At 33.7% G+C, this 13,636-nt stretch overlaps 1 protein-coding gene across 4 annotated transcripts; it reads right to left on the bottom strand.

Moving 5' to 3' along the window:
• Window positions 1-142: 142 nt before the first annotated feature.
• Window positions 143-13,553, bottom strand: vps28 (VPS28 subunit of ESCRT-I). Of its 4 annotated transcripts, none has more exons than XM_087294098.2 (10): window positions 13,277-13,553; window positions 12,999-13,044; window positions 12,873-12,901; window positions 10,316-10,353; window positions 9,845-9,934; window positions 8,936-9,041; window positions 7,677-7,778; window positions 6,001-6,054; window positions 4,059-4,150; window positions 143-1,102 (listed from the first exon to the last, which is right to left on the bottom strand). In XM_087294098.2, the coding sequence occupies exons 2-10, from the start codon at window positions 13,036-13,038 to the stop codon at window positions 982-984; spliced, it is 672 nt and encodes a 223-aa protein (XP_087150224.1). In that variant the 5' UTR covers window positions 13,039-13,044; window positions 13,277-13,553; the 3' UTR covers window positions 143-981.
• Between the last annotated feature and the right edge of the window lie 83 nt (window positions 13,554-13,636).

Genomic DNA, 13,636 nt, shown 5'->3' with positions numbered 1-13,636 from the left:
AAAGGTCTCTCCTCACATACAGACATAACAAAATGACAGTAGTGACATATTACTGCATGCTGTAAGCAGGTAGGCATTATTATTTCAATATAATTATTTCAATTTTGATTGATTCCACACAAATCACATACAGTAGGACAAATTAGGTTTGAAAGCCATGTAGTTTATTTCAAAACTATTTTATTTACAATGGTAATTTAATAAATATGACTTATTACATACCGAAGAGAGACAGACCAACACCGTGCCAAGAAAAAGAGTACAGTTCTCAATCAAGATCTGATATAAAAGTCAAGGTTATCAACCAGCAAATGTTAAAGTACTTTAAATGCACAATTAAATACGGTGGGAAATAATATTTTAACAAAAAAGAAAGTCTGAAGCTGACCAAAATGGGTTTATATGCTTAAAATAAAAGGACACACTTTACAATAAGGCTCCATTAGTTAATGTATTTACAAACATGAACAAATCAGCATGTATTAATCATAGTTTAACACTTACTAATGCATTAATAAAATCCAAAACTGTGCATGAACAACTGTAGTTTTACTAATGTGAATAAGACGAGCACACACTGTTATAAATTGTTCATTGTTTGTCAGTAAATACATCAATTAACTGAACTATACTGCAGTGTATTGCCAAATAAAATCCAGTAGTGACAACTCCTAATCAATCCTTGCTGTATTATATATATCAGGTGATCCATAAAGTATGTTCATTTAACATCTTTCTATAATACACTGATCCTTATAAAGCCCACCCTGAACTAAATGCATATGCCTACTGGTTACGTCAGTCTATTGTGACAGAAATAAAGGAGAAAACAAGTGTCAGAGTGATACAATCCTTACTGAATATTAGAAGCTTTAGTAAACAGTACATTAATTGGGATTTCTATATAACAGATCAATGTTTCCGAAACAAGGGCAACATGTTAAAAGCTGGTGAAAAGGAGCTCTGAAAGGGTCGGAGCGTTTAGGAGGAGTGTAGGAAACGATTGAAGGCGTTGTATGCAGACTCCAGATCGAAGAGCATCTGGCGAACCTGAGAGTCGTCCAGCTCATCAGACGCAGACATGCTGCTCAGTGTGGTCAACCTGTGGAAAACGACAACAAAAACAGAGGGAGGAGATTTTAAAGAGCCCCTAATGTGGGTTTTTGAAAATGAGCTTCCATGTAGTGTGTAACACAGATCTAAGTGAAGTGAAATATCCAGCTAGGGCTTAAATCTGAAAGTGAACAGTGTTTAAAGGGCCATGAAACTCCCTCGATTCAGCAGGGTGTTTTCACACCTCTACTTTGGAAAAAGTCAGAAAAGTGGGCGTGTCCAGCTCTGTTTAGGGGGGAGTGTCGGAGGAACTAAAGTGGGATGGTGTGGCAGCGTATATTTGAGGGTGCGCAAGAAGTTGTGCACGAACAGAGGAAATCGGCGCTCAAGCAGAGATTCACATGCTCGTAGGCTTTTACATGAATGCGATCTCGACTGAATTCTGCGCCCATGACATTTGTCAATGAAATAACGCCACATGTAGTGGTGGATCTGTGTAAAATGCCCAACAGAGTCCGCCGCCACAGCTGGAAAATATCCTAGAGGAAACACTGCACTTCATGGGACCTTTAAGGATATCTACAAGCTTGACAGATTGTCAAATTTCTAAAAAAAAAAAAAAAAAAAAAGAAGAAGAAGAAGAAGAAGAAGAAAAAAAAAAAACGAGCATTGCAAATTTTTCTTTTTTTTTAAAGGGACCTTAAAAGAGCATTGACAGTGAAGACACTGTGTTAAATGCTTAGTTTTACACATGATATAAACAAAACTATTTGCCCAAAATTGAACATGATACAATAATTTACTCGCATCATAACATTGTTATTTTATTACAATTTAAAAGTATAAATGTAATGTATTACAAGCTGAACGTACAGCATCATTTCTCATCTTCAAGACTGTTTGCATGGATAGTGTTAAAATTAAAAATGCCCAAAATCACTGCACCAATGGCTCTCAACTGGTTTGGCCATGGGACCCACATTTTTAGGAACTGTAATATAATTTTATAATATAATTATAATATTTATTTTAATTCATTAGTATTTGTTTATTAACATACACAAGCAGTGACAGAAAATCACAAAGACTTAAAAATAAACACTTTATCACTGTCATTTACCAAAATGTATCAAATTATAGTAATATTACAGAGTAAAAACATCAAATACTGTAAACAGTGGTCAGTTACCTTTAACTAAACTGCTAATAAAACGTTAACACTGATCCAGTTGTACAGAACAAACCAGCAAATTAAAGTGATTAAAATAATCATAACCATGTTTATAATAATCACCAGTTATTTGCTCTTCTGCTATTGTGTGGGCTTTCTTGGCCTTTGCTACTCGGTGAGCACAGTAGGATGCGCAGAAAGCCTGTACTTGAACATGAAGATGTTCGGCACTTTTGTGAGCTTTGCCCTCAGCTATTGGAGTCGTCTTTGAAAACAGTCCACAGGTTTGAGCACCTCACTACACATCACACACTGAGGTTTCAAGCCTTTTTGTCATCAATATATGTAAATCCACACTTTGCATATTCGGGGTCGTACTTGCGTTTTAACTTATTTGTTGCTCTAATTAAATGAAGTTTTCGTGCACTTCAAACTAAAAGTCTGATATATGCAAAATAAGTAAAAAAAAATAAATAAATAAAATTTACTTTTGCTGTTTATTTGACCACACACTCCGCGACCCACTGAAAATGTTCCCCCACCAGCTGAGAAACACTGCACTATACTGTAACCTGTAAAACGTGTACTGTATGTGACAGACAGAATCTGCGGACATTTTTTTTTTGCTATTTCTGCACAGAATTGTGTAAAAAAATCTGCAGATTTATGTGGAATAATTTTGGTAGTATCATAACTAAAACTTAATATATAAAAAAATATTACCTTTAACATTTTTATTTAATGTTTACAATGCCAATCCAATTAGATCCACTTATTTGGTAAACAATGCAAATCTCCTCGAATAATATCTCTACTAAAAGACAGAAAATATGACTGCACAAACTGTATTGTAAGCAAATCAAATGAACATTTTCATATTAGTCAATAGTATCACTGAAATTCATTTCAAAACTGAATTAATATAAAGTTAAACACATTTACAGAAGTAAATAAATAGACTCAATGATGGGCTAAAAACTGCTGATTTCTGCACGCGCAGATTGAGTGTGGGCCTAACTACAACCTATGAAATGGGAAGATGAAAGGAACATTCTAAAAGCATGTACATTATAGTGCATTTTAAGATTACTGATGTTCGTGGAAACGTAGTCACTAGCTAAGTTTCCATCCAAAAATGCGAATGAACTTAATGCGCAAAACTGGATGATCGCATACAAGTTGTGTGAATAAAGCAGCGTTTCCATCCAATGAGTTAAAGCGAACAAAATCGTTACTTCCTGATTAACTGGCGCCAAATATCAACAGTAAAAACAGAATTTGCTGCAGTAGCAGAAGCTGCATCAATCTTGTCTCTATCTATTAAATGACTTGCGCCTCAGAAGACAATCCTGACATGCAGTGAGCGCGCAGTGGCGTTTGAAGGTGTCAGACGCGAAGCACATTTATCATTTATAATATAATAACACTAATACTTAAACGGTAAGGCTTTTATAATGACCAAAACAACATTTCAGATGTTTTATAATGTGCTCAGCCTGACGTTTTGTCTATTCACACACATTTAAGCATCACATGACCTCTTTTAACAAAATCACATGACCTTTTTTAATGCGCATGCTGGAGTTTGTGCGGTAAAAGTGTTTCCATTGTATTTTATGCGCATCTTTTCTTGTCGAATAAAAAGTTTATCCAACCCAGTTATGCATACAAGTTATGCGTATTTTCAAAATTTATGCGCATCATGGCGTTTCCATCAACCATGTTTTTCTTTATGCACATTTGCAAAATGCGCATAAAAATAGGTGAATGGAAACATCCTGATCTGCTAAATGAGTAAATGTTAAATGTCAATGGAAAAAAAAAGCATCCTTACCAGAGGCTGACTTTGTCTTTGGCCTCTGAATCTGGAGGCATGTTGCTCATCCTGTTCATGGTCTCCATCAGCTCTCTCAGGTCAGGCTGGATCTATTAAACACAATTCACACTCACTTATTCAACACATGAAATCAGAGTCTGTTTTATTAAAAAGCAAGTAATATACTAAATGTACTGACACGGTATCAATTTCAATTTACTACAACTACGTTAAGCTGCTTTGACACAATCTACATTGTAAAAGCGCTAAAGAAATAAAGATAAATTGAAGTAATATGGTATTATAAAGCATTATAAAGCGATGTGTTGAATCTCCTACAACAGGTTTAAAGGCATGATTGGTCAGCAAACATTTTCTCAGAAATTTCAATTAGAATAATTCTGCAATCACATCAGTATGGCTTGTTTGAATCAGGTCAGCGCCTCCTTCCATAAGCCAGCTCTGCTCTGATTGGTCAACAAGATTGGAGTTTCCATATCTATTCTGTGTCTAAAATTAAAACCCCAACTGCGAGCGCTTATATGTCACGGGAGGCGGGATTATGCAAATGAGCTATTTTGATCATGTTGATGTCGATCAGGAAAAAGATTCGAAAACAGAACTCGTTAATGTGATTCAGAGGCAGCTCTTTCTTTTGAGAAACGATCTTTATTTATCATGCACTTGTTTGATGAACAACTTTGCAGACTGTTTGCTTGCATTGAAGCACAGATACTTCACAAACGTCAAATAACATATTTAAACAAACAAACAAACATATGATCTGGTGTCCGTTCTTCGTACGTGGATTACTCGGTTAGCTGGATTTGGTTATTACTGATTTGACACGATCCAGGATCGTTTCCTTCTTCAAAACTGATCCGAGAGTTGTTGTCATAGCAACAGTTCTGGTAGCTCAAACCTGGTCGGGAGCAGGCTCATTTCATATAAACAGGATTAGATCAAGTCAGTTCAGGCAAAGAAAATACTGAAAATATTTACCGAATTATGATATTTTCTTACAGTAGGAGTTATATACTAGAGAAAATAGTAAATATTTTTTAACTATATATATATATATATATATATATATATATATATATATATATATATATATATATATATATATATATATATATATATATATATATATATATATATATATATATATATATATAAATATTATAGTTAAAAATATTTATATTAATAAAACTTAGGTAATCTGCACCCCCGAAATGAAAGTATAAAGACTGCCACCTGGTGGTACAAAGAGAAAACTTATTGATATCAACTTTTTAGATCGCTTTATAGAAATGCACAATATGTGCCTTTTTTTAAAAGCAATAATACATTTATGCAGTCATAAACATGTTTTGACAGCTAATATGACGATAATTTCACAAAAGTTGCAGACGCCTTTACCAATATCAAAATTCTTTTGTAAACATCCAGTTATTCTTTACACCGATTAAAAAACGGCTACTATAATAATACTATGGCTACTATAATAAGGAAAATTCGCTCTAGCTGTAAAACTAAATCAATTGCTCTTGACGCATGAAAGGGCCAAGCATGCCGCCCACAACAAGGTGTAAAGGTAATGTGTATCATAATTAACAAACCGTTACTGCTAATTTGATGTAATTTAGCTCACACGGATAATTGAATATTAATCAGATGATGTCATTACGCTGCTGTGCCGTCAACCAATCGTTGCATTGCTGATCATGATTTCGGGAGTCGATAGATCTGTCCTTTACAACACACGCTGCGATCACAGATCAGTTCATCCAGACATTCTAATCTAATTCACAAACTTGTTTGAAGAACCAAATTAGCGAGAGATCAGTTATCAAAATGAACAGATCCAGGATCTGCCAAATCATCTTATATCATTTAAGCGAGCTACGAAGAACAGACCCCTGCTCTTTAACTGAATTAATGAATGCACTGTGCATACCTCATCCATGGCACGAATTTCAAGTCGAAGTTTGTCCATTACTGTGATAAAAAGCTGCACAGAAAAAAAAAACAAAGTTACTAAGTGCTGCCCCATTAATACGCCAACACACACATGATGATACAAACTTCTTAAACATCTAGACTGGCTTAAGGATACATCAATCTTCACAGCCAGATTTTTTTTATGCAGCATGTGAATGCATTAACCTGCTTTGTGATGAGTTACTAAGGTGTACATGTGTGATGGGTGACAGAAGTTAAAGTTTAGCAGTAAAGAAGAATGAAGTACTTGAACACTGTCTTGACCTTAAGCTTTATTAAAATGTGTTCTCATGTCATGCAGTTTCAGTAGAAATGCTACAATAAAAATGCGCCATGATAAATGTTTAACAAACACAGATAGTACATTGTCATGCTGACATATTCAGTTCTAAAATATTTATTCAATATAAAAACCAACATATATTAAACACTTCCAGGTGTGCATATAATTAAAGGGTTTCTGCAGGTTTCAGGTCAAATTTAAGACCTTTTTAGGACCATTATGACTTACATTTTAGACTTATGTCTCATACATTTTTTTTTCTAATGGAAAAGATTTTATACTTGTCCCATTTGTTCATTTGTGGTATTTTATTCGCCACATTTTTCAAATAGTGTTAAAACAAGCTCCAGTTATATACATGCATCTTTTTCAGCATAATTCATTCATGCATTCATTCTCCTTTGGCTTAGTCTCTTTTTCAGAGGTCACCACAGCGGAATGAACCACCAACTTTTCAAAACATATGTACTGTAGAAAGTACTGGGAAACAACACTTATTCACGCACACACTCATACACTACGGCCAATTTAGTTTATTCAATTCCCCTATAGCGCATGTGTTTGGACTGAGGGGGAAACCCATGCCAACACAGGCAGAACATGCAAACTCCACACAGACATGCCAACTAGCCCAGCCAGGACTCAAACCAGCGAACTTCTTGCTGTGAGCTGACAGTGCTAACCACTGAGCCACCCCTTTTTCAGCATAAATGTCTGTACAATTATTAAAAACAATAATAAACTAAACGTATGCACAAAAGCCTGTGCAGGTCAGTGTCCTCACTACACAGCAAGAAATACATGGAGAACTTGTAAACAATTACTTTTGTAAGGATGCAAGTAAGAATTAAACCAAATTGGTAAATAGAGTCAACTTTTATTAAAAGATATATTGAAATGTATTGATGGCGATTGTATTGAGCCCAGTTTGGTATGTTCCATGGACATAGAAAAATTAAGACCAGATTAAAATGATTTAAAGCCTAAAACACAATATATCTCAGTGACTTTAAGACATCATGGACACCCTGTACTGTGTTTTGATGTCTCTACTGTAAAAAAAAACTGGATTACTTGCATTGTATTTTATTACAGCTGATTTTTGTGCCTTTATATAAACACATCTGGTTATTATCAATGCTAAGTATTTATTTTAGCGGGTGCTCCAGCATGACAAATTACACATGCCATTATTTCTTATAGTCTGATTGGAGAAATCTGCTTAATGGAAGAGCTGGAGCAAAAAGGTCTCATCTGTGCTCGATCAATAAATTGAGGGCTGCTCTGGCATTAATGCTATTCATTCTAGGCTACACGAAAGCACTGCATTAGGAGTTTGAGATACGTACTGAAACGATGTCTGCAATGCAGCGATTCAGGTTGCCCTTGTCATCCTTAATGGTGATCGGTCGGTCCTCTTTGATTCGCTCCATGGCCAGCGGACAGTCCAGCTAAATATTAAACAGCAGAAGCAAATGAACATACATATGCATGTTTACAAAAAAATCAGGTAACACTTTAGTTTAGGTCACAACTCATACTATTAACTACTGGCTTATTACCTGCCTATTATTAAGATATTAGCTGTCCATTAGTAGTTATAAAGTATGATCTAATTCTACATCCCTAATCCTACCTAAAGCCTTAAACTACTACTTTACTAACTATTGATAAAATGTTAATTAGTAGTTTATTGAGCTTGCAGCATTAGTTAATGGTTTGTAATACGGTAAATAAAACAGTTTTAATATAAACTGCAGTTTTAATATAAACTGCATAACTTTCAAACATAATTTGGCCATCTGTATGTGATTTATAGTTAAGTTTTATTTTTAATAACTCAATATTTAAATGATAATGTCTAGGATCAATGCTATTTTGCTGTTTGCTTCAAAATTAAAAATCCAAAAAAAGTGATTTTATTTATTTATAAAGCATATTAAAGCAAGTAAATTATATACTTTAATGTTTCAAATAACTTATTCATGCAAATAATGTCATATAAAGTACTTTGCAACCCTTTACAATGAGGTTGTATAAGTTAATGCATTTACTAACATGAACAAACAATGAACAATGCCTTTATTACAGTATTTGTTCCTGTTAGTTAACTTTAGTTAATGACAATACATTAATGTTAACAAGCATGCATTTGGATGTAGGATAATGCATTATCATCATTAATAAATACTGTACAAGAAATGTTGATAATTAGTTAATGTTAGTGAATACATTAACTAATGAAAATTATTGTAAAGTGTGACCATTTACTCTTACTAATGCAAAAAGAATGAGTGATCATACTACGTTAAGACGTTTACTAAGTACTAAGTTTATAAATGGGCAAAACTTAGTTATTTGCATGATTATAATGACAATTAATGATGACAAATGGCTAATTAGGTGTTTTTGGGCCAATCTGTAATCTTTCAAAATAGTCTTTTATAGCATTTAAGCAACACATTCTGATGCACAGAAAAAATAAATCTGTTTTACAGCAACATTTAACTATTTTGATTAGTTTGATCCTTGAAAACCTATTTTATGTAATATACTAAACTAGTTAAGAGAAGCTTGTTTAGAGTTACGCATAAGTAAATAGTTATACCCTGTATTTCCGACAAAAGTCATCGATGGAGCCCACATCTGACCCCTGGACTTGTTTGAAAGCAGCCTTATACTGGACAAGCAATCTGGAGCATGCTCCTGTGTACCTGCAAAAACAACGCAAATATTATTTATTATCATATCAATAATGGGCAGCACGGTGGCTCAGTGGTTAGCACTGTGACATTTGTTTATATATATATATATATGTGTGTGTGTGTGTATATATGTATACGTGTATGTATATATATATATATATATTCACACACACACAGTTGAAGTCAGAATTATTATCCCCCTTTAAATTTTTACTTTATTTTTTATATTTCCCAAATGATGTTTAACAGAGCAAGGTAATTTTCACAGTATGTCTGATAATATTTTTTCTTCTAGAAAAAGTCTTATTTATTTCATTTTGTCTAGAATAAAACGCGTTATTAATTTTTTAAACACTATTTTAAGGTCAAAATTATTAGCCCCTTTAAGCTAAAATATTTCTTGATAGTCTACAGAACAAACTATTATGATAAGAAATGTGTTAAAAAGATCTTCTCTTCGTTAAACAGAAATTGGGGAAAAAATAAACAGGGGGGGCTAATATTTCTGACCTCAACTGTATGTATGTATGTGTGTGTGTGTGTGTGTGTGTGTGTGTGTGTGTGTATATATATATATATATATATATATATATATATATATATATATATATATATATATATAAAACAGTTAACCTGCAGTTATATAGTAAAATAGGAATAGTGTCATTAAAAAAAAAAAGTTATGTGTATATGTTCAATGAAGTGTATTATGACTATAAAGCACAGCAAAACTCACTAGCAAACAAAGCAGCTTTATGCCGGTTTATATAAACAGCCGTCTTAAAATATCCATTAAATAAAGTTGAACTCACTCATTTGGAGTCACGCAGTCTTTAATGTAGGCCTTTTCCAGGGCCTGGAGTGTTTTGACAACAGCAAACAGCTCTGCCATGTTGTCATACCTTTCAAAGTGAAGTAAAAAAAAACAAAAAACATTAAAAGCAACCAAACCACGTTTTAACATTCAACATATCTTCATTTTGGGTCACACTTTACAATAGGGATTCATTAGTTAATGTGTTTACTTATATGAACTGTTTAATTAAAATCCAAAATTTAACATCAGTTAATGTACAGCGAATTAAAATAAACTAACAATGAACATCTTCATTTTCATTTACAAGCAAAGCTGAATAAACACTAATGAATGTATTACTCATTGTTTGTTTATGTCAGTAAATGCATGAACTGACAGTATCTCATACTAACTTATTGTAAAGTGTTACCCATGAAAATATAGCAATGAGAAGGAAGCTCAAATTCGCAAACTAAATTAAACTCACTTTTCCCTTTCTCTGGCATTTTTGTACAACTTTACTTCCTGTAACAGAGAAAGAAAAATCACTTTAAGAAAAATAATAAAATAATAACAACTAGGGGTTCAACGGATCACGATTGATCTGTGATTCATAAAGATCACAAATCACAGTTCAAAACACACGTGGCCTGCGGATTAATACATTTTTCATTGGGAGATTAGTCCTAAATTTGTAACAATCACAGAGAGAGCGCCTCTCGCATCATTCAAATCACATGTATGAAAGCATTTAGGCTTCTCTGTAAAATTTAATAATGATGGATAAAGTTGTGGAGGGTTATTCGGGATGTGGTGGGTTTCATTAAAGGTGTTTTCTGTCACTACATGTTTAGCCTGCATTAATGCATTCAGTGTAAACAATACGATTAATCATTTAAAGATCGAGATCTCAACACCCACGCAACATTAATTATAAACGATAGGGATTTGCATACGTTTATTAATCTTAGGAGATTCCTTCTTTAGTCTTTTGATTAAGCAATGAAGTTACAAACAGACAATAACACAGAAGTACTGAGAGAACAGTTTGTAGTTTAGATCAAACCACTGATGTTTATGGTAAGGATTAATATCACAGTCATATGCATTTAACCTGACGCTCAAAAATGAAAGTTGTAGGCAACAATTACATTAACCAATAGGTGGAGACAACCAGCTATCAAACATATGCCGCTGCATAATTCTTCAAAAAATTATCATCCAGCAATGAAACAAGAAGTTTAAGGAGTGAATAACTGAATCATTTAAAGCAGGGATTCCCAAACTTTTTTTATTCCGGGACCCACCTAGGAAAGTAATTCAGTGTCAAGACCCACCATAATATTTTAATATGGAAAAATGGGTAAAAAAAAAAAAGTATCCGTTTAAAGCAGTCAAAAATGGTGTTTGGCTTTTTGGATTTTGTGATTTGAAATGCACAAAATGAGGCTCATAGTGCTTTTTGTGGGATGCTGGCTGTAACTGATTATTTTTTTGTTGATGAAGATACTCTTCTTTTTTCAGAAAGAATATGATCAACCTTTGATCAAGCCCCTGGAGTATGATCAAGCCCCGTCACATCGCAGTAAATTCCACTGCTGGTGTAGTCATAAGAAACTTAATAGCTTTTTGATCGACTACTACAAGCTGGGAAAACGTCAGATAAATATGCCAATGCAATTAACATTAATGCTGAATAGATCTAATATTTACACATTTGCTTGAGGAAGGAATGATGGGGGTAGTTACATTACTATTACTATTTTCCATAACATCTATGCCCTTCCATAACATTAGCTGACGTTAAAACTAACAGATAGCACTATAGCTATTTATTGATTAGCAATCTGTCAACGTTGGGATGTAAAAAATATGGGACAACAAATAGCTTCAAATGATAGAGACATAGCAAACATTAGAAAATATTGACAATAAAATAAAAGGTTTAGCCTATTAAAATCAATGGCCTATGCAGAAATTAAATAAAGCTATAAAATCTATTTCACTTTTAATTGTATTTGCATATTGATTAAAGTTACTGTATTTAGTGAAGAGCAGCAAATGAATCTCTCATTGTGTTTTGTTTGATAACAGCTGTGAAACATAACCAGCTTTGTATCTTTGTAGGAAACACACTTCAGATCTTTTTAGAGTAAGAGGTTTTTGAGTTATTGCCGTCAATCATACTGGTTTTGATTCACCGCAATGTGAATATAGCTGCAGCTATGTGACGCTGCGCGACCCACCTTTGTTCACTGTGCGACCCACTAGTGGGTCGCGACCCACAATTTGAGAACCCCTGATTTAAAGGGTTTAAATGCAAAAACCTCTAGTTTTTTATCAGGCTCTGATATGCATGTTTAGTAACATCACTTTTATGGCAAAGAAAAAGTCTTTTTCCTGGTCTTTAAAGTGAAATATCTCAACAATCAAACAAGGCTGAGAAAAATGTTCATTTTCAATGGAAATTTAAGATGGCACTTAGAAGTTTTTTCATCTGAACTCTTCATTTATTGAAAATGAGACTAAAAATAAATATGAATTGTACAAGTTATGTTAAATTTCTACATTTAGCGTTGTCTGCAACAGTAGTAGTACAGTAGTATCACTTTTCATAGTACTGAATATTTTACAATTTACAATTTATTTAGTTATTTATTTTTTTAGATTTAGTTTTGGCTTTTTTGCCTTTATTGAGAGGATAGGTCAGTATTTTAGACAGGAAAAGAACTGGGAAAGAGAGGGGGTAGGGTCGGGAAATGTCCTTGAGCCAGGATTCGAACACGGGACACCCTGAAGTGCTACTGCACCATATGTCAGTGCACTAACCTGTCTGCTGTCTTGCAGTGCTGTTTTTGTAATAAATGGAAAGCAAATTACATTTGTCTCCTTCACTTTTCAGCTAATACAATAAAAATGGTCCAATTCATGACTAAAAAAACCATAATGCGATCTGAACTGTGAGATTTGTGATCCTTTGCACCACTAATAACAACACACGAATGTGTTATTACAAAGTATGTGTGCAAAACGTAACATTTTACCTCATACAGTTCTGGCTTGTTGGCAGGAGCTGTTTAAATAAAATGGAGATGGAAAATGCAGATATAAAATCAAATACGAGACAAAAAATAAAATAAATGAGACTAAAATGAGATTTTCTGGCTCACCTCCTCCCATCACTCCAGATGCAGGTATTCCATGAAACATGATGACCTACAAATTAATCATATATATAAAAACAAGCTCATTATTATGTTTATCAGTTAAAAGAATGAATAAATGATATTAAATAAACATTTAACGTTACTGATCTATTTTTGTTATCATACAGTGTGGCTAAGGAAACACAGTTCAAGCTTAGGGACAAACAGACATGTGTGATTAATTTTATTGATTTTAAAGATGTAAAGGATTGTTTGAATCCAGATAGACATTGAATCTTAACAGTAAGTTAGTAGCTAAAACAAGCGATTGTGTTTTGTTTACTTCCTGACAAACAAAAAGCGATGCTAGCTCAGAAAGCTAGCTCAGATTTGACTTGAATTCCGCTGTATATCTACACAGGATGTTCTTGTCTCTCGTTTAATCTCATCTTGTACACACATATAACGTCGTATCGATTAAAAAGCTTCGCATTTCTGAAACAATAGAGGCGCTTTTAGCAAAAACGCACCAGGAAAAAGACAACTCACTCACCCTTATATTGACGTCACCCAAAAGCTGACGTGACGTCGCCGGATGATTTCGTAACGTCCTGCTTTTTATTATTCAATACAAATAGTTTTTGAATGCAAATTAAAGAGTT

This window comes from Danio rerio, chromosome 19, assembly GCF_052040795.2.
Source record: "Danio rerio strain M-AB ecotype USA chromosome 19, GRCz13ab, whole genome shotgun sequence".
NCBI classification, from domain to species: domain Eukaryota; kingdom Metazoa; phylum Chordata; class Actinopteri; order Cypriniformes; family Danionidae; genus Danio; species Danio rerio.
This window is presented reverse-complemented; position numbering and strand designations above follow the sequence as displayed.

Bases quoted from the DNA above. Each gene is read 5' to 3' on its own strand.
- vps28 (XM_087294098.2), bottom strand. From the start codon at position 13,038: ATGTTTCATGGAATACCTGCATCTGGAGTGATGGGAGGAG. The intron at 12,902-12,998 runs GTGAGCCAGAAA...TTATTTAAACAG, and splicing joins ATCTGGAGTGATGGGAGGAG to CTCCTGCCAACAAGCCAGAA. The intron at 6,055-7,676 runs GTACGTATCTCA...TTTTCTGTGCAG, and splicing joins GCATTGCAGACATCGTTTCA to CTTTTTATCACAGTAATGGA.